The sequence below is a fragment of the Carcharodon carcharias genome, chromosome 12 (genome assembly GCF_017639515.1).
Source record: "Carcharodon carcharias isolate sCarCar2 chromosome 12, sCarCar2.pri, whole genome shotgun sequence".
Classification (NCBI taxonomy): domain Eukaryota; kingdom Metazoa; phylum Chordata; class Chondrichthyes; order Lamniformes; family Lamnidae; genus Carcharodon; species Carcharodon carcharias.
The window spans coordinates 98,736,643-98,758,192 of NC_054478.1; the positions used below are offsets into that span (position 1 = coordinate 98,736,643).

The 21,550-nt window shown below is 41.9% G+C and overlaps 1 protein-coding gene across 3 annotated transcripts in view; it reads right to left on the reverse strand.

Annotated features, from left to right (window-relative positions):
• The window catches only part of hibch (3-hydroxyisobutyryl-CoA hydrolase), a 187,105-nt gene that overhangs the window by 68,902 nt on the left and 96,653 nt on the right, over positions 1-21,550 (reverse strand). For all 3 annotated transcript variants that reach the window (XM_041200215.1, XM_041200216.1, XM_041200214.1), the window contains 3 exons: positions 6,644-6,789; positions 3,157-3,243; positions 574-626 (listed from right to left, as the gene is read on the reverse strand). In XM_041200215.1, the coding sequence (XP_041056149.1) occupies positions 574-626; positions 3,157-3,243; positions 6,644-6,789 (286 nt within the window). The remainder of the gene's footprint in view (positions 1-573; positions 627-3,156; positions 3,244-6,643; positions 6,790-21,550) is intronic.

A 21,550-nucleotide genomic window follows, 5' to 3' on the forward strand; every position in this document is an offset into this window, starting at 1 on the left:
GTTTCAAGTCCACATGACCCTTCTTCAGACCCTTCTTCCAACCCTCATGTGCAGTGGACCAACTCGCTAAGCTCTATTGTGTGATACTCTACTTCCATATCATCAGGAAGAAAAGAACAGTTGGGTACTTTCATTCCAAGCTATACAATTCTTACATTCACCTGCACTTGAATGAAATAAATAAGCTGTGTGTTTCACTTCTCCCCTACTCCAGTAGAAGGCTGGAATGGGGCGCAAGAGGGAAACTATGGTGGTAATTTAATTTTTAAAAAACTACAACTACAACTCCTTGCATGTAGGTACACAAATCAATAACTAAATAATGCCCATTTGTCACTGAAAGTTAACATTTATCAGGAAAACACAGCACTTGTATAGAGCATTGGAATTACTTATATTACAATGTATATAGTATAGCTATTTGGCTACATTCGGCATAAAATGTTAAACATACCAAAATTAAATTTATATTTAACAAGGTCTTTGAAGAGTTAGAGTAATATATGTAATACACAGTAGCTGTGACACTCAGTTACATCCAAAGACAAGAATAGCATCCCCATTGTAATGTACCTATTAATCTTGTCCACATGCTCTGCCAGGACAAATTTATCATCAGCTTTGCACTGTTGGAAGAAAAAGACAAAATAAACAACTCTGCTTTTCTCAGTTTTCCAGTTCTTCAACAACTATGTTTGTAAAAATTCATTGTTAATTTTTTTATGGGAAAAAATCCTTGTGGCAAAAGGGTCCTTGAATCATTTCCTCAATGAGGTAGTACAATGAAAGATTGAATCAGGGGAGTAGAATGAGACACCATCCGCACAATTCGGATGCTAGCATTTCCCATTATTCTCTGGCATACAAGTTTTCAAATAGTTATTTTTTCCAAAGGTCATATTTTCAGGACTTTTATTTGCAACATCACACAATTCCCATTTTATGACTTACTTTGCCATCAGAACCAGGATCACAACATTGTTCATATCAGTGGGGGGAGGTTACTAACAGGCTGTCACAGTGATTTGATGAAACATCTTGACCTCAATAATTATTCCTTTAACCAGAGCAAATGTTTCTCCAGTTCCTCTGACACAAGGATACAATGCTTACTTTACAAACCCTGTGACTATCAGAGAACGCGTACACTTTCATCATGATCCACAGCAGACAGCAGGCATTTCAGAATGACAACAGAGACATTTGACTCAGAAATCTATGCACTTTGAAGCACCAGTCAATATTTGAACTGAGCTCTCATTCTATCGATTAACATACTAATATGCAGACAGCTGCGGTTCTCTGACAATCCACATTGCTTCTACTCTTCAAATTCTTTGGATAACTTGAATTTTTTTAGGCCAATTAACGAGCTTTGAATTATCAGGAATAAACTACTTTTTATTAAACTCTGGTAATCTTGCAGTGGTTACATCACAAAGAACAAATTGTGCAAAACCAGAACTATTTGGAATCTTTAGTTTTTATGAAAAATGACAACGAACTGTATTCCTGTAGTACTTAAGCATTATTCGCAATTTTTTATCCCATGTCCATAATTCCAATTAGTTTATTTTACAAACACTACATTAAATTGCTGTACAGTAAACATTAACCACAAATAATTACTGGCTTACAGTTTCACCATTGCCGTAATAATTGTTCTAACAGCTTCATGCTTTGAAGATTAACAGCTTTACTGCAGCATTTTTGTTATAAAATGCTACTACCTATTCATTTTTAGCACAATCATGCCAATTTATATGTTACAATCTTCATAACCCAATGCAGAAAATGAGCACAGTATGTGGGTGGCAAAACTCAGGCCTACAGTAAAGTTCCAGTTCAAAAGATTTATTTTGCAGTATATAAATAGATATTGCGTTTTGAATAAATGACCTTTAAGATATTTTTATGATGCCAACCACAGAAAATATTCTACTTCTGAGAAAAATGTAAATATGAATATATTAATAGTTAAACAAAAACTTGGAAAGCACCACCCAATTAAGTCAACATGATGTAAATGTCAGAAAATATTTGAAGTTCAGGTGTGGTACCAGTGCATTGTTATTCAGAGGTAAAAGGGGCACATTCATAATCTACAGGAACACTAAGTGTTTAATCAAAAAAGCAATTTATGTTATTCAGCCCCAACACTATCAATAGGTCTGCAGATCAGAACACATCAGTGCATAACACCATAGTTTCTAACTGCAATTAGAAGGGGTGATTTTGCCACTTCATTCCTGGGGCTAGATTTTCACCTCAAATAGCCCTGCTGGCTGATGTACTAATTGCCCAGCTCCATCACACCACAAGCCACTTTTGAAAGGTGGGATTGGGGCTGTTGGGGGGGTGGTTGGCAGGTCTATCTGCCCGCACAGGGTAGGTGACACTGCTCATTCAGAACTTATTGAAGCCAATTATAGTGGTTAGACTGGAGCTTTCCAATCAGCATCCAGGTTTCTACAAGTGGGCTGGGGCCAGTTTAGGTGCCTGGAGGTGGCCTCCTGGTGGCAGGTCAGGGGGCCAACATTCCAGGCAGGCCTAGATGCCCTCTCTGCCCACATGTCTACAGGCCATCCACCCCATCTCCCACCCCTCAGGCTGCAAGATCCATTTTAGTTTAACTTTAAAAACGCTGGATATAGGGTGCCTCCATTTTGAAACGCCCTCTCACTTAATTACCTCTACTGCAGCCTAATGCTCCTTTCAAGCTGGAAGGGCTCTGATTTGCCTTCCAGCTACAAGAGTTTGGCTGGATGTCAAGCCCATCTCCAGGCCAATTAAGGGTGCACCCCCATGAAAATCACAATGAGCGATTGCTTCCCCCCCAGGGCAGGTTTAGGACCAGGAAACAGACCTCAGTTTCCCACCCCTGGAGAGAAAAGCCTGACCTGGTGTTGAGGCACACACTTCAGACTTCCCAATTTTAGCCATGCAGGGCACTGTCATATGCTGCATGGCATTTGACTAAGAGTGGCAATTGTAGCAGCCAAGAGCAGGGTAGATACCCTGCCATCATGGCCACAGAAATGAGAGTCCCAAAATGACCCACTGGGAGAGAAAACAGGACATGAAAATAAGGGCAAAAGCAGAGTCAGGTATTACATATACATATATATATATATATATATATAAAAACTACTGTACCTTGAAGTGATATGAATTTAACAGATCTGCAACGTCTTCCTCAGAAGGAGATTTTAAAGACACCAAATCTCTCTCCAGATCTGGGATCTAAAAAAGAAATTGAATACCAATAAATTAAGAGAAATATGAAGAAATCTGATTCAGGTAATAGTTCAAGTTTCTGTAACTAATTTTCATTCAAACTTCAAAACACAATTCAAATTGTATTAAGCACACACACAGGATAGTCTTGTTTAATCAAAGCATCATTTAATGGTTCTGAAGCATGAAAGAAAAAGATTTAACAGCAAATTTGATCAGTTCCAACCACCTATTGATTTTTTCCCTTCTTAAAGGAAAGATTTAAAACTACAAAAATTCACAAGCTCTATACCAAATCCAACTAGTTGCTGAACATTAAGCTGTTGCTTAATACAATTTCTACTGTTCAGACATTGACATTTACCTGCCAGAATAATCAGGTTTTACCTATCCAGGGAAAAAATGTTCCTTTCTATAAATGAAGTATAAATCACTGCTGTGGTTGTGCAAAACGTATCTAAAATGTATCTAAAAGCTTTGTTTTCTCCATGCATCTCTGATATACAAAGTTCCATAAGATTGGTTTTGACAAATTTGATGATGAAGCATTGATTATGACTTGGCAAACGTTAGTATTCCTAATGCAGCATTATAAAGCATTTTGACAGGTTAATCATCACATCCGTCCATTCAGTAGCTCCTACAATGTATCCTAAAGTGAAAATATACTGTACGTTATCTCATGCAGTCAATAACAGCAATACAGGTTTCTGTAGGCCTCTCGACATGGATAAACTGTTAGAAAAATTATAGTTAATAAGAATTTGGAGAATTCCCTACCTTTTTCTTGAAAAACTATTTGAATTTTTATTCTCTATTTCTAGGCCATTCCCTAGTTAATAGAATGGATAAAAGCAGCTAGCTCTTGAATATTTACCAATGCTGTTCTGTAACTGGTTATTTAAAGATGAATGGGAATAGGTTGTATTGACTTGAGTTACAATCTCTGCTTGGCACTGCTTCTAACAAGTTTCCCCAAATAGAAACCAATTATTTAAGAAACTATATTGTTATCCTTAGGCTCAGGATGGAAGCAAATTAAAGCATAATTCTACTAGCAAGTTGTGTTAATTCTTTGTGTCTGTGAATTAGGAGTCAGCTATGGCCCAACTGTAGCACTCTTGTGTCTGAGTCACAGGGTTAAGAGTTCAAATCCCACTACGTTGACCTAGGCAGACAATTCTGTGCAGTACTGAGGAAGCGCTGCACTTTTGGAAGTGCTGTTTTTATAGATGAAACTTTATAATCTATAGTCTTATTTAATTGTAGCCAAGGCCCCATCTGTCTTCTCAGGAGGATGCAAAAGCTCCCAGGGTACTATTCAAAGAGCAAGGAAGTTTTCCTCAGTGCTCTGGCCTTTACTTATCCCTCACCCAACACCTAAAATCAAAGTTGTTACTAATTTGGAGAATTCCCTAAAATCAGATTATCTGGTCATTATCACCATTGTTTAAAAAAGGAGAAAAAGAGATAACTACAGGCCAGTCAGCTTAACCTCGGTAAATTATTAGACAAAATGCTGAGGGACAGTATAAATTCTCACTTGGAAAGGCACGGATAAACTAAGGAGAGTCAGCATGGATTTGTCAAAGGAATGTCATCTCAGACTAACAATTTAACTTTTTAAGGAGATAACAAGGAAAGTCAATGAGGGCAGTGTGTTTGAAATGTGTTTCACTTTAGTAAGGTGTTTGACAAGGTACCACATGGCAGATTGACCAGAAAAGTCAAAGCCTATAGGATCCAAAATCGGTTCAGTGGCAGGAAGCAAAGGGTAATAGTTGGGTGTTTTTGTTTCAAGTGGGGTTCTACAGGGCTCAGTATTAGGTTCCTTGCTTTTTGCAGTACATATTAATAATTTAGACTTAAATGCAAATGGTACAAAAATTGACTGTATGGTTAATAGTGAGGAAGAAGGATGTAGAATGCAGAAAGAAAACAATAGTCTAGCCAGGTGGGCAGAAAAGTGGTAAATGGAATTCAATCTAGAACATTGTAAGGAGGGCAAGGGGATACACAATAAATGGTAGTATATTGAGAAGTGTAGAGGAACAGAGGGACCTTGGTGTGCATGCCCACACATTCCCTGAAGGTAGTAGAACAGGTAGGTAAAGTGATCAAGATAATGTGCGGCATACTTGACTTTATTAACCAAAGCACAAAATAAGAGCAGGGAGGTTAATCTAAAACTGTAAAAAAAAATATTTGTTAGCTTGCAGCCAGGATACTGCATACAGTTCTGACCATCACATTGCAGGAAGGATATGCTAGTATTAGAGAGGGTACAGAGGAGATTTGTGAGGATGCTGCCAGATCTGGCGAATTTTTGCTATGAGGAAAGACCGGATAGGCTAGAGCTGCTTTCTTTGGAACAGACATGGCTGAGGAGAGATTGACTGGAGCTGTATAAAACTATGAAGGGCCTGGATAGAGTGGATAAGAATGACCTATTTTCCTTAGCAGAGAGGTCAATAACCAGGGACATTGATTTAAAGTAAATGCTGAAGGATTATAAGTGAGTTGAGGAGAAATCATTTCACCCAGGGGGCAGTGGGGTCTGGAACTCAATGCATGAAAGGATGGCAGAGGTAGAAATCCTCATCACTTTAAAAAGTACTTGAATGTCCAACTGATGTACTTTAACCTACAAGATTATGGACCAAAAATGGAACATGGGATGAGGTTGGACGGCTGCTTTTCCTGGCTGGCACATACAAAATGAGCCAAAGCCTCCTACTGTGCTCTAAATTTCTTTGATTCTATGCTTCTATATGATTAAAGGGATCTTGCTATGCACAAATTGGTAACTGCGTTTCCTAAATTACAACATTTCAAGTGTGTACTCCATTGGCACATTCTAAGGTCACATTCTTTCCTTCATTTCATTAATTTTGTAAGAATGACCCCAGGTTTTTAAAGTAAGGATTGCACATTTTATTTTCCTCCCAAAGTGTTTAAAAGCTGTTGTTCGGTTTGTATTAGTAAAAAAAATGTCAAAGTCATGTGTTGGATAAAAATATTACATTGACGTGCTCTGTTAACTGAATATACAACACAGTCAAGGACAAGTAAATCCAGGGAATTGCTTCAACGTTTACAAATTTAAAAAAAACCCAAAGATGACTAAACCATAGATTTTGAGACAAAAGCTGTGGGTGTTTTATTTTTGTAAAATTTAGTGTGTTGAGTGAACTCCTCTTCAACATAATGCTTACTGCAGAAGCCGAGTCAAATCTGCTTAGTTTTCCTTAAGCAATGTATGGATTGCCAAACTTGATGATTGAACAGCCATTACTAGCCTAATTTCCAAAAGAAAATAAGGCAGCTACATACGTTATAGTCTTATTTAATTGTGGCGAGTTATGATTGTGAGCATTAATCTGTGGATGCAAAGAAATAAGAGTACCTTTTCAGAGTTCACAAAATGAGTAGCAATTCCAGCTTGATGCACATTTCTTCCTTTAATTCTAAATCCTGTTAAGGCAAGGTACAAGCCAAGTTTCCCTTCCAGTCTTGGCAAGAAAAAACCACCTCCTACATCTGGAAACAGACCTGTGTACAAACACATTTTAGTTGAACTTGTGTTCAATCTGGCATTCATACAATTAAAGAAAATTCCAGAGTTACTTTGGAAGTTTTGATGTTTTATGCAACTGCAACACATCTAAACTTGTATGGCTCATTAATCTTAAAAAGATTCAGGGATTCAACTTCCAAATTCTGATCTTTGTCATCCAGTTTCGATCCTTTGTATATTGTTTTTTGATTGAGTCTATCCATTTAACTGCCTATGCTGCTTGCCCCCACCTTCCCTTCCTCACCATGCTATAACCTCTCCTCAGTCTCGCCCTTTCCCTTGCACTGAACTCAAGCGTCTCTCTAACTTCTCTCCCATTTACCCCATGCCAACTCGAAGCTCATCACATTCATCAGACCCACCTCCTGCTCCCTTAACCCTATTTCCATTAAATTGCTGATCGACCAGCTTGCATTCCTGGTCTTTTTAGTTACCTTCGAAAGTGATTCCCTCTCCTCAGGTACTATCCCAGTTTCTTTTAAAGCTGCCATCATTAACTCTCCCTCGACTGTTCCATTTTTACAAAATACCACTTCACCTCTAACATCCTCATCTTCTCTACAGTCCCTGAATGTGTTGTCAGCTCTTAAATCCATGCCTATCCTATCCATTGTTCTAATTAGATGCCCTAGCATCAAAATGGCTCTAAACAAAGTCACAAATGATGACTGTGACTGAGATGACGATGAATTATCCTTCTTAGTCTTCTATGCAGCCTTTGACACAACTGATCATACCATCCTCCTTCAATGCCACTCCTCCATTGTGAAGTTCAGTGAGAGTACCCTCACTTGGTTCCACTCAGAGCCAGAACATCCCTAGCAATAATATTGGATCCTGTTCCTGTGTCAGTACCTCCAGGGGCCACACAGATCCTTGGCCTCTTCCTTGTAATGATTTACAAGCTTGGTGATACATCACATAGATAGGGTTAATGTACTGTGGTATCACTCATTTTACTTCCACTTCTGCACCAGCTCTTTTGATCTCTTCCAATGCTTCTATGTGGTTAAATGCCCAACTGATGCCCAGCTTTGCATCAGCTGCAATTTCCTCCAGCTAAACACTGAAAAGAGTGAAACCAGCATCTTTGTCCTCCTGGTCTTACCATCTCCCTCCTCAGCCATCATCTCAGAATGGCCCCAACTGTTCTCAGCCTCGGAATCCTATTCAGCCCATTCTTGGCCACTGACATTAGATACTCGTCACAAATATTTCCTATTTCTAGCCCTTTAGCATCACTTGCCTCTGCCTATTTGTCACTGAACCCCTCATCCATGCATTCAGCATCTCCAAACCTGACTATTGCAATGCTTTTTTAATTAATCTGCCAACTTTCATCCTCTGAAAACTTCAGTTCCTCCCAAGCTCTGCTACCTGTATCATCCTATCCTGCAGCAAGTCCCACTCGCCCATCACTTGTCCTCACTGGCTCCCAGTTGCCCAATGCTTCAAACATAAAATGGTAATCCTCGTGTTTAAATGCCTTCATGGCTTCAACAGTCCCACTCCCACCCATCTCTGTTTGCTCCTCCAGCCTTACAATTCCCCACCCTCAACTCTGCGTTCATCTGAATGCGCTCTGTTGTACATCCCCACCTCCGCCTCTCCACCTACTCCCTTTATCCCACAATTGGTGGCTCTGCCTTCAGCTGCTTAATCTCCAGATCTGAAATTGCTTCTGCCTCTCCACCTCTCTCTCCTACTTTAAGACTCTGCTTAAAACCCATCTTCTTGACAAAGCTTTTGGTCACCTTCAATATTTTTTTCTTCGGCTTAACGTTTTTTTTTTAATTATGAAGTGCATTGGAATTTTTTTTTAGTTAAAATCACTATATAAATGCAAGTTTTAATTTGTATAACAGCCAAATCATTGTTGCAAATTGATGGGGTTTTTTTTTGAAGGAAAATGAACATTCTCTTACATTTACCAATTAAATTAGATAAAAAGTTGACAATCCTAACTACACGAATGCCATTTTGGTGAATCTTTTCCCACCACTTCCAGAGAAGACATGGCAGATCAACCACAAGGGAGATATTAAAGTAAGATAAACCTACCGGCAAAATATGTATTAAATGTTCTTTACAACGAGGACCCAAAGCAGGACATTGTTGCAAAGGGGAGTGAAATGATCAAGGGCCTCTTAAGTCAGGCCAGTTTATTGATGTGACTAAGTCCACTTAACCTTTTGCTGCCACAATTAAAAAAAAATGAAAAAATTAATTGCAGATAAGGGTAATGGAGAAAATTCCTAAACGAACAGGTTCAACCGGCCTGGTGACAAATTTAGGCAAGGACTTTTCATGTTCTTGGCTATTTTTGTGGTATATATAGGGTTAAATGCTCAGTGTGCTCGCAGAAAATGGCCTACCTTGCTGATGCACAATCAAATCAAGAACTACCAGAATATAGAGATTAATCATATAGATAAAAACAAAAAACTGCGCATGCTGGAAATCCAAAACAAAAACAAGATTACCTGGAAAAACTCAGCAGGTCTGGCAGCATCGGCGGAGAAGAAAAGAGTTGACGTTTCAAGTCCTCATGACCCTTCAGCAGAACTGGGTGAATCCAAGAAGAGGGGTGAAATATAAGCTGGTTTAAGGTGGTTTTGGGGGGGCGGGTGGGGGGGGTGTGGGGAGAAGTGGAGGGGGGTGGTGTGGTTGTAGGGACAAGCGAGCAGTGATAGGAGCAGATAATCAAAAGATGTCACAGACAAAAGAACACAGGGGTGTTGAAGTTGGTGATATTATCTAAACGAATGTGCTAATTAAGAATGAATGGTAGGACACTCAAGGTACAGCTCTAGTGGGGGTGGGGGGCATAAAAGATTTAAAAATAATGGAAATAGGTGGGAAAAGAAAAATCTATATAAATTATTGGAAAAAACAAAAGGAAGGGGGAAGAAACAGAAAGGGGGTGGGGAAGGAGGAGGGAGTTCAAGATCTGAAGTTGTTGAAATCAATATTCAGTCCGGAAGGCTGTAAAGTGCCTAGTCGGAAGATGAGGTGCTGTTCCTCCAGCTTGCGTTAGGCTTCACTGGAACAATGCAGCAAGCCAAGGACAGACATGTGGGCAAGAGAGCGGGGTGGAGTGTTAAAATTGCAAGCGACAGGGAAGTTTGGGTCATTCTTGCGGGCAGACCGCAGGTGTTCTGCAAAGCGGTCACCCAGTTTGCATTTGGTTTCTCCAATGTAGAGCAGACCGCATCGGGAGCAACGAATGCAGTAGACTAAGTTGGAGGAAATGCAAGTGAAATGCTGCTTCACTTGAAAGGAGTGTTTGGGCCCTTGGACGGTGAGGAGAGAGGAAGTGAAGGGGCAGGTGTTGCATCTTTTGCATGGGCATTGGGAGGTGCCATAGGTGGGGGTTGAGGAGTAGGGGGTGATGGAGGAGTGGACCAGGGTGTCTCAGAGGGAACGATCCCTACGGAATGCCGCCGGGGAGGGTGTGAAGGAAAGATGTGTTAGGTGGTGGCATCATGCTGGAGTTGGTGGAAATGGCGGAGGATGATCCTTTGAATGCGGAGGCTGGTGGGGTGATAAGTGAGGACAAGGGGGACCCTATCACGTTTCTGGGAGGGAGGAGAAAGCGTGAGGGCGGATGCGCGGGAGATATGCCGGACACGGTTGATGGCCCTGTCAACGACCGTGAGTGGAAAACCTCGGTTAAGGAAGGAGGACATGTCAGAGGAACTGTTTTTGAAGGTAGCATCATCAGAACAGATGCGACGGAGGCAAAGGAACTGAGAGAATGGGATGGAGTCCTTACAGGAAGCGGGGTGTGAGGAGCTGTAGTCGAGGTAGCTGTGGGAGTCGGTAGGCTTGTAATGGATATTGGTGGACAGTCTATCACCAGAGATTGAGACAGAGAGGTCAAGGAAGGGAAGGGAAGTGTCAGAGATGGACCACGTGAAAATGATGGCGGGATGGAGATTGGAAGCAAAATTAATAAATTTTTCCAAGTCCCGCCGAGAACATGAAGCAGCACCGAAGTAATCATCGAAGTACCGGAGAAAGAGTTGTGGAAGGGGGCCGGAGTAGGACTGGAACAAGGAATGTTCCACATACCCCATACCAGGCATAGCTGGGGCCCATGCGGGTACCCATAGCCACACCTTTTATTTGGAGGAAATGAGAGGAGTTGAAGGAGAAATTGTTCAGTGTGAGAACAAGTTCAGCCAGACAGAGGAGAGTAGCGGTGGATGGGGATTGTTCGGGCCTCTGTTTGAGGATGAAGCTAAGGGCCCTCAGACCATCCTGGGGTGGGATGGAGGTGTAGAGGGATTGGACGTCCATGGTGAAGAGGAAGCGGTTGGGGCCAGGGAACTGGAAATTGTTGATGTGACGTAAGGTGTCAGAGGAATCACGGATGTAGGTGGGAAGGGATTGGACAAGGGGAGAGAGAAGGGAGTCAAGATAGCGAGAAATGAGTTCCGTGGGGCAGGAACAGGCTGACACGATCGGTCTGCCAGGACAGTTCTGTTTGTGGAATTTGGGTAGGAGGTAGAAGCGGGCCGTCTGAGGTTGGGTGACTATCAGGTTGGAAGCTGTGGGAGGAAGATCTCCAGAGGAGATGAGGTCAGTGACAGTCCTGGAAATAATGGTTTGATGTTCAGTGGTGGGGTCATGGTCCAGGGAGAGTTAGGAGGAAGTGTCTGCGAGTTGACGCTCAGCCTCAGCGAGGTAGAGGTCAGTGTGCCAGACAACAACAGCACCACCCTTGTCAGCGGGTTTGATGACAATGTTGGGGCTGGACCCAAGAGAACGGAGTGCAGTAAGTTCAGAGAGAGACAGATTAGAATGGGTGAGAGGAGCAGAGAAATTGAGACGACTAATGTTTCCAGGACTGTCACTGACCTCATCTCCTCTGGAGATCTTCCTCCCACAGCTTCCAACCTGATAGTCGCCCAACCTCGGACGGCCTGCTTCTACCTCCTTTACAAAATCCACAAACAGAACTGTCCCGGCAGACCGACTGTGTCAGCTTGCTCCTGCCCCATGGAACTCATTTCTCGTTATCTTGACTCCCTTCTCCCTCCCCTTGTCCAGTCCCTTCCCACCTACATCCGTGATTCCTCTGACACCTTACGTCACATCAACAATTTCCAGTTCCCTGGCCCCAACCGCTTCCTCGTCACCATGGACGTTCAATACCTCTACACCTCCATCCCCCACCAGGATGGTCTGAGGGCCCTTAGCTTCTTCCTCGAACAGAGGCCCGAACAATCCCCATCCACCACTACTCTCCTCCGTCTGGCTGAACTTGTTCTCACACTGAACAATTTCTCCTTCAACTCCTCTCACTTCCTCCAAATAAAAGGTGTGGCTATGGGTACCCGCATGGGCCCCAGCTATGCCTGTCTCTTTATGGGGTATGTGGAACATTCCTTGTTCCAGTCCTACTCTGGCCCCCTTCCACAACTCTTTCTCCGGTACATCGATGATTACTTCGGTGCTGCTTCATGCTCTCATCGGGACTTGGAAAAATTTATTAATTTTGCTTCCAATCTCCACCCCTCCATCATTTTCACGTGGTCCATCTCTGACACTTCCCTTCCCTTCCTTGATCTCTCTGTCTCAATCTCTGGTGATAGACTGTCCACCAATATCCATTACAAGCCTACCGACTCCCACAGCTACCTCGACTACAGCTCCTCACACCCCGCTTCCTGTAAGGACTCCATCCCATTCTCTCAGTTCCTTTGCCTCCGTCGCATCTGTTCTGATGATGCTACCTTCAAAAACAGTTCCTCTGACATGTCCTCCTTCCTTAACCGAGGTTTTCCACTCACGGTCGTTGACAGGGCCATCAACCGTGTCAGGCCCATCTCCCGCGCATCCGCCCTCACGCCTTCTCCTCCCTCCCAGAAACATGATAGGGTCCCCCTTGTCCTCACTTATCACCTCACCAGCCTCCGCATTCAAAGGATCATCCTCCGCCATTTCCGTCAACTCCAGCATGATGCCACCACCAAACACATCTTCCCTTCACCCTCTCCGGCGGCATTCCATAGGGATCGTTCCCTCCGGGACACCCTGGTCCACTCCTCCATCACCCCCTACTCCTCAACCCCCACCTATGGCACTTCCCCATGCCCACGCAAAAGATGCAACACCTGCCCCTTCACTTCCTCTCTCCTCACCGTCCAAGGGCCCAAACACTCCTTTCAAGTAAAGCAGCATTTCACTTGCATTTCCCCCAACTTAGTCTACTGCATTCGTTGCTCCCAATGTGGTCTCCTCTACATTGGAGAGACCAAACGTAAACTGGGCGACCGCTTTGCAGAACACCTGCGGTCTGTCCGCAAGAATGACCCAAACCTCCCTGTCGCTTGCCATTTTAACGCTCCACCCTCCTCTCTTGCCCACATGTCTGTCCTTGGCTTGCTGCATTGTTCCAGTGAAGCCCAACGCAAACTGGAGGAACAGCACCTCATCTTCCGACTAGGCACTTTACAGCCTTCTGGACTGAATATTGAATTCAACAACTTTAGATCGTGAACTCCCTCCTCCTTCCCCACCCCGTTTCTGTTTCTTTCCCCTTCCTTTTGTTTTTTTCCAATAATTTACATAGATTTTTCTTTTCCCACCTATTTCCATTATTTTTAAATCTTTTATGCCCCCACACCCCCACTAGAGCTATACCTTGAGTGCCCTACCATCCATTCTTAATTAGCACATTCCTTTAGATAATATCACCAACTTCAACACCTCTGTGTTCTTTTGTCTGTGACATCTTTTGATGATCTGCTCCTACCACTGCTGGCTTGTCCCTACAACCCACCCCCCTCACCACACACACACACACACACACACACACACACACACACACACACACCTTAAACCAGCTTATATTTCACCCCTCTCCTTGGATTCACCCAGTTCTGAAGGGTCATGAGGACTCGAAACGTCAACTCTTTTCTTCTCCACCGATGCTGCCAGACCCGCTGAGTTTTTCCAGGTAATTCTGTTTTTGTAGAGGTTAATCATGTCTGGTCTGAGGATATGCCCAAACCATTCAATTTAAATCTTGTGGGTTACATTGTGTGCAAATAGGTTTCATTTGCAGTTCTTTTGATGTTTAAGAGAATCCTCTTTAAATAGCATTCATTCTGTACATTCTTTCGCCACCTGCTTGATTCAAAATGAAGTAATATATAGGCCAGCAAGATTCCATGGTTTGTCAACAACAAGCAATCAGGCAAAGGTTAATATTCAGTGATCAATTCAATTTGCAGTAGATGCAGATTTTCTGTTTTACAAAGAGAGATTATCAAGCCTGCACCTACTATAATTCCACTGTGTGTAATTAGTGCTTTTATATTTGCTGCTTAATTTAACAGTTCTTAGCTTGGATGAAGGGACCAAATGTATTGTAGCCAAATATGCTGACAATACAAAGAAAGATGGGACAGCAAATTGTGAGGAGGGTACAAAGGGTGATATTCAATCAAGGCAATGGGAGCTTTGCTCAACAGCTGGAGAGCTAGCAGGAACCTTCTGTGGGGAAGACCCACCAAATTAAGTTCTCCCCAAGATGGCTTTCCCAAGAATTAAGGGCTGAGTAGAAACGCTACCCTCACCTCCACAAGAGCTGCCAGCCAATCAGAGGTCAGCAGAAGTGGTGGCAGCTGCCAACAATGCACCCAGGGAGAGGCCTAGGGTTGCCAAGGGTCTCAGGCCAAAGATGAGTTATGGTGGGATGGGGGTCACGGGGTGGGGGTTAGCAATAAGGGAAGGGGGCTGGTTCTTATCAAGCCCCCAACTTTCTGATGCCGGGTGCCTCAATCAGACACTGATTACCCTGGGATCCTGCAAGCAGCGCCAACACAGTTTGCTTTTCAGTCTTGCTCAGAGACAACTGGCTCACCTGCTGCTGGTTACATACCAGAGGTAGCAGGATGAGGCCCTTAAGTAGACATTAATGGCTCACTTAAGGGCCTCAATTGATATCTGGGTGAGAAGGCTGTCCATGAGTATCCCCCACCACCAGACTTAATCAGGGAAGAGGCAGGAAGGCAGCTCCACCTGGCATCCTTCTGCTCAAATAAGTGCTCCCCCAACCTCCAAACTCATCCTGGGGGAGGGCATTAAGTTCTGCCCAAAGCAGTTGCAAAGGAATATAGATAGGTTAAGTGAGTGGACAAAAATTTGGCAGATGGGGTGCAGTGTGATAAAATTGAGGTTATTCCATTTGGTAGGGAAAATGGGAAAACAAAATATTATTTAAACAAGAGACTTCAGAATGCAATGGTACAGAGGGATTTGGGTGTCCTTGTACATGAAACACAAAAGGTTAACATACAAGTATAGCCTAGCCAAATGGTTATGGTACTGGGTTTGTAACCCCAAGATCAAGAGTTCAAATCTCTCAGTGGCGAAACAATGTAACTTCATCTGAAACAGATGGAAACGGGTTTGTACTCGAAAGAGTTACAAGTATAGCAAGTAATTAGGAAGGTGATTGGCAGGTAGGCCTTTATTGCAAGGGGGATGGAGTCCAGAATTACTACAACTGTACAGGATGTTGGTGAGACCACACCTAGAGTACTACATACAGTTTTATTTCTGGTATGAAGGGGTTGTCTTAAGAGGAAAGGTTGAGCAGGTTGGGTCTACACTCATTGGAGTTTAGAAGGATGAGAGGTAATCTTATTGAAACATATCAGATACTGATGGGGGTTGACAGGGTGGATGCAATGGGGATGTTGCCCTGCATGGGGGGAATCTAGATAGATTTAGGAGTGTTAGGAACTAGAGATAGTTTAAGTAAGTTATATTTGTAGTTTGTGAGTTTTAGGAATGAGTTTTAGCTTTAATGTTTAAATTTGATTTGTATTTCTGTATCTGTGTGTTAAGAAAAGGTCAAGTTGAGTTTTAGTTTCACTGAAAAAGGTGCCTACGTTTCTAATGAGAGTTTACAACTGTAAGAGAAGTTAAACAGACACGCTTATATTTCAACTCTTTCTTGGACTCGAACTCAAGTTCTGTCGAAGGGTCATGAGGACTCGAAACGTCAACTCTTTTCTTCTCCGCCGATGCTGCCAGACCTGCTGAGTTTTTCCAGGTAATTCTGTTTTTGACAAGAATAGAAAACCTGGGCTGTTGCCTAGCAACAGGGGTCGAGAGAGGCAGGTCCCTCCCACAGACAATCAGAACAAACCAGAAACAGCAGTTTGATTTGGAATTTGTTTGAGCTAAAGCTGGTTGAAAGTAGCTGGTTGAAAGTAGCTGCCAGAAGACTGGAGCAAAGGGACAGGTTCCAAGCTAAAGAAGGAAGTCCCCAGTCCAGGGGAGTGGAACAGGAGAAAGTCCCATGACCACCTTCCAGTCAAAGGAAGGACAGGAACCTGGAAAAGGTCTTGAAAGTGGGGTTAAGAGTGAGGAGCAGAGAAAGGCTCCAAACTTAAAGAGATAAAGGCTTTTGAGAAGCCAGAAGTTCCAAAGAGATGGCTAAAGTTCTGTAGCTTCACATGCCCATAGCAAAGAGTTGAGGTGTACTGTTAATGGCTGAGTCGGTGAGAGAGAGTGCGTGAAGAGAGCTTAAATACATGTAGTGACCCCAGCTAAGAGGAACATTAGAAGGAGAATTCAAAACCCTGGAGGTGGACCCTTGCAGATGGGGTCTGTGGGAAAGCGTCGTGTGGGAGAAGATTCCAAGGCAAGTCCTTCGAGGGTGGAGATTGGACGGCCTCGTGTGAAAGACGGAGTTCAGTGAGACTGGTTGGCTCACGGTGTGGCAAGCGTCTAAGGGAAGTTGAGGAGAGATCTGTTTGGGATGACATCTGTCATTTGGTTTCAGTATGTGGTGTGTCTGACCACAGGTTGCCTATTGGTACATGGACTGTGTACTTACTGTAAACATTAGAGTATAAGATAGCTTTTGTGACTTGTGTTATCTTTACAAATCTATGGGTATAGCTGTGAGTGATGGTGTATTGCAATTTAATTCATCTTTTCTTGTTTAATAAATGTTTTATTCTTTTGGTGAAAGTTCCTTAGCTGACTCCGGTGACTCTGTTCAGTAGCCACTCTCCACATATCTAAGCAAACAAATAAAAGTTAAGATCCATCAAGTCGGGTTCCACCCTGAGATCAGGCATGTCCAGTTGTAACATCAGCTGGGATCATAACAGGGGGCATAGTTTCAGAATAAGAGGTCTCTAATTTAAGATGGAGATGAGGAAGAATTTCTTCTCTCAGAGGATCATGAATCTTTGGAGTTGTCTATGCCGGAGAGCAGTGGATGCTGAGAAACACAGGTTTTTGAACAATAGGGGTGTCAAGAGTTATGGGTAACAGGCAGGAAAGTGGAGTTAAGGCTAAGGTCAGATCAGCCATAATCTTCTTGAATGGCTGAGCAGGCTTGAGGGGAGGTATGGCCTACTCCTGCTCCTATTTCTTATGTTCTTAGGAAATGAAGGTCTGGGATGCAGAACCAGTGAAAAATATAGACAAAGGTGATGACTAACAAAATTATTGCAGTTATATAATCGACTTTAACAAAGAAAAGCCTTCCAACAGATCTTACAGAAGCATAATAAAAAGATAAACACCATTTCAAAGAAGATATTAGGATAGATGATCAAAAGCTTAGACAGAGGTAGATTATAAGGAAGGTCTTGAAATGAATAGAAAGAGGTGAAGAGCCATAGGGGTTTAAGAAGTGAATTCTGGATCATGGCCATTCCCAGTGCCAATAGAGGTGCCAATGACACTGAAATGGACAGTTCCAGAATTTAACACTTCCTATGATCCACATCATTATTGGAACTGAAACAAAATATTATGGTGGCACTGGCTTTGTTTTGGAATAATTACATTAACTTGGAAATTAAAAGCACCAACTAAATTTGGAATGTAATAAATAGGTCAGCTCAACAAACATTCTCTATTTAATCATGAAAATAGTTCTGAAAATGTGCTTTCCAAGAAAAAGTGTAACAATATTTTGCTTTCGTTATATATTTGCTCAGTGCGGTAGTGAATCGGAAATATTACAAATTGAGCTACCTGTTCTCAGCATAGCACCATTAAAAATACAACATTTAATCTCACACAGCTTTTAGTTTGTTTTAAAAAATATTGTATTTTTTGTCTTATAAATTCTGTAACTGGCGAAACGTTAGAGAATGTACACTGAACTGGAAGATCAGACTTGCACAATATTCTACAAACCCTCATCACTATAATATGTTAATATTAAAAATATTTTAGATCTTCATTGTTATCACAGGAATACCATGTTTTAAGTCTGCAACAAAAAGTACTGGAGCTAGCCGTTCTGTGAAATTGTTGATATTCTATGTAAGCTTTTCCATTTCATAACACATCAATCTCTATGCTGGAGTTATTGCCAACAAACATGCCTCAATCTCAAATATCTATACCAGCTGATTTTGTAAGCTTACCTATCAAGACAAGGAAAGACTTAACAATTGACAATTAAAATGGTGGTGCCCAGCATGGCTATGTTATGTACAGAAAGTGTGAGACTGGATATTTTTTTAAAATTTTGGGAGAATATTTTATTGTGTAAAGAAGGCTGGATGTCTGTGTGTGTGTGTGTAATTTAAATAAGTTGGGCAGAGTTTGATAGGAGCCAGGTTGTCTGGGGGTTTGGAAACGTGAAAAGGATAGAGGTGTTCAGTTGAGGTACAAGTAAATAGGTTAGATCTAACCATTTGAATTTTTAGATAAGTTGAGAGTTTGTTTGAATATCAATAGAGAGTCAGAAGTGCCAAGGAAAGTGTTTGCATCTTGCAGGAGTTCATAGATAAACAAGTAATGGGGATATGATATTTTATTGACCCAAAAGCAAAGGCAAGATGGAAACATGAAATGTCTTATATTTGGAAGGATCTGAGTTTCAAAGAGGAGTGTGAGAACAATGGGACTGAGATGAAAGGGGAAAATGTATATTAGAGTTACTGTGGATAGCTGTTGAGCTGGAAAGAGAGCTAGAGATGGCTGGAGATAGCTGGAACTGTTTGAGCTGTTGAGATAGCTGGAGCACTGGGCTGGAGGAGGATGCAGTTTGAATCACCCATCCAATCAAGCCAGAAAAGTCTTGAGCTGCAGCAAGCAGTTTTATTCTGAAGTGAGTTATATCACCGAGTGGAAGAGGGAAAGGAAAGGTCATGTGGTACACCTGTATTGAAGCTACAGCAGTTCTCCTTGTGCAATATTACTGGATTTCATATTTAAACATCTATAAGTGAGTGTTGCCTAGGTGTTTACTTTTGGGTTTGACCAGGTAGGGTGTTTTTAGGGGAATGTTTTGTAAGATTAATTTTAATTGTATAATTGTAATCTTGTGTGCTTAAGTTCTCTTTTATTTTTGTTAATAAAACTTTTCCTTTTAATTTTTTAAACCCCAAAAATGTTACTGGACCTCTTAATGCCGAGATCAGTATATCTTTCTCTCAGTTTCAGGTTACAAAAAAAAGTTACGGCCCAAGAGTGAAGTTTCCCTCTTGGGTTTGGTTTGCGCAGCAATTAACACCAGCTGTGGCCACAACAAAGGTTAGGGGTAAGTGCCCATTCATTACCCTAACATGACCACTCCCCCAATGCTTTCTTTTTCGAATGCTAATAGTTTACATTCAACTACTATTACGTACAGGAGGATTACAGAATACATTCCACTGTTCTATATTCTTCCATGCCTTAAAAGGCAAGTTTGTATTAATGTTAATCCTAGTTTGATGCATTTAGTCCATCTCCAGGTGCATATCAGGACTTTGCTCCTGGGAAATGTGCTGCACATTTAAAGTGAGGAATGTTTTGGCTTCACTTTTCTTTGTTCTTCATTCCCTGGCAATTCTTTTCAAAATTCTTTCCCGGTGCTTTCAGATTCTTTTCTCAGTAACATCTGGAGTCCATTCTTTCAGATTTTAAAATGTATAGCTCTGACAAGATTTTGCTGTGTCCGCTATCATGGTTATCCACAGCAAAAGAAAAGGAAATCCAAATAAATACAATAACAAATAAAATGCTTCATAAAACAGAAATTAAGAAAGATATATCACTGCTAAAGCTTTTCCAAAACAAATAAAGACGATGATGAAGAAGTTGGAATTTAATTCAGAATTTTAGTAAATTCACTTTTTTCTTCACTTTATCCCCTCCTCCTCCCTGGATGGATTTGGAGCTCCTTCTAATTAATGCAGAGGGTGGCAATGAGGATTTAGAAATTATATTTTACTTGATAAATTATTAGGTATAGAGATCTGCATTGCATGTCATAATGAAAGGTTATTGACCTGAAATGTTAACTCCATTTCTCTCTCCACAGATACTGCCACACCTGAGTATTTCCAGCATTTTGTTTTTACTTTATGGGTGGAATTTTTCGCTTGGCGTGCGGGCCTGCACCTGACAGACTCGAGCGTGAAATAGCGTGTGGTGATGTCGGGCGAGCATCCCAATATCATCGCGCATTTGTGCGATATTTTGGTCGGCGGGCGTGCATGAGTGTCGGCAGCGCGCCCACCAACAATTAAGAGGCCTGTTAAATACTAATCAACAGTGATTTCCGCTGCTTGTCTAATATAACGGTTGGCGGGCAGGCGAATCGGCCAGGCAGCCTTTGCCTTTTTGAGGAAACCTCATCCAAGGGCAGGATGAGGTTCCCAATATTAATTTTTTAAAAATTTTAAAGTTTGCACAGAATTTTCATCTGACATATATTCCAGTGACTGATTCTGAATCATGGGCATTTTTTCCTGCTTTTCAAAATCTTTATTTTCGGCATTTAAATTCTTCAGCTCCCTGAGGCAGCTCTCTTGTCTTCAGGGAGCTTTCATTTTGCGCTCTCCCATGCCTGCGCTGACTTCAACGCTCGCCCTCCTCCTGACCCCACCCCAGCAGCGCTGTGCCTTTCACGCTGGCCATTAATTGGCCAGCTAGCATGAAATCATGGTCGGGGAACGATTGTGGTCAGGGGTCTGTTCCCTAGCCGTTTCCCGGCCCACCAATTGCGGGCACCCACCGAACTAAAAATCCTGCCCTATTTTACAAAACTTCACCATTGCATACTAATTCTAACAATTAAAAAAGATACCTAGAAAGGACATCTTCAAATATGTTTAGAAAACTAAAACCACACAGGAACTGTCATACTGTAACTGAGGGCAGTTGTTAAAATTATGAAATTCACGCTTTGGATTAACTCTCTAATTACTGAAAATTTGTTAGTTATTAAGAAATAGAATGTATTACAAATACATTAAACCCTGACTATAGTCAAACATAGGCTAATAATAGACATTATTAATCCTGCCATTTATAACATGTGCATATAGCATAGCTATCAGTGGGAATTTCAATAACTTCCATTTTGAAAAGACCAATCGCCTGCAGTGACATGGGGAGGATTGGAAACAAAAACAGAATTACCTGGAAAAACTCAGCAGGTCAGGCAGCATCGGCGGAGAAGAAAAAGAGTTGACGTTTCGAGTCCTCATGACCCTTGACCCAAGGGTCATGAGGACTTGAAACGTCAACTCTTTTCTTCTCCGCCGATGCTGCCAGACCTGCTGAGTTTTTCCAGGTAATTCTGTTTTTGTTTTGGATTTCCAGCATCCGCAGTTTTTTGTTTTTATATCTGGGGAGGATAAAGTGACTTTTGAGTTAAAGTGACTTTTTTGATAATTGCTAAAGCGCAAAAGTGTTCAGATGATCTAATGGTTTCACAATGTGTGCTCTATAACGCAGGTGCTCTAACGG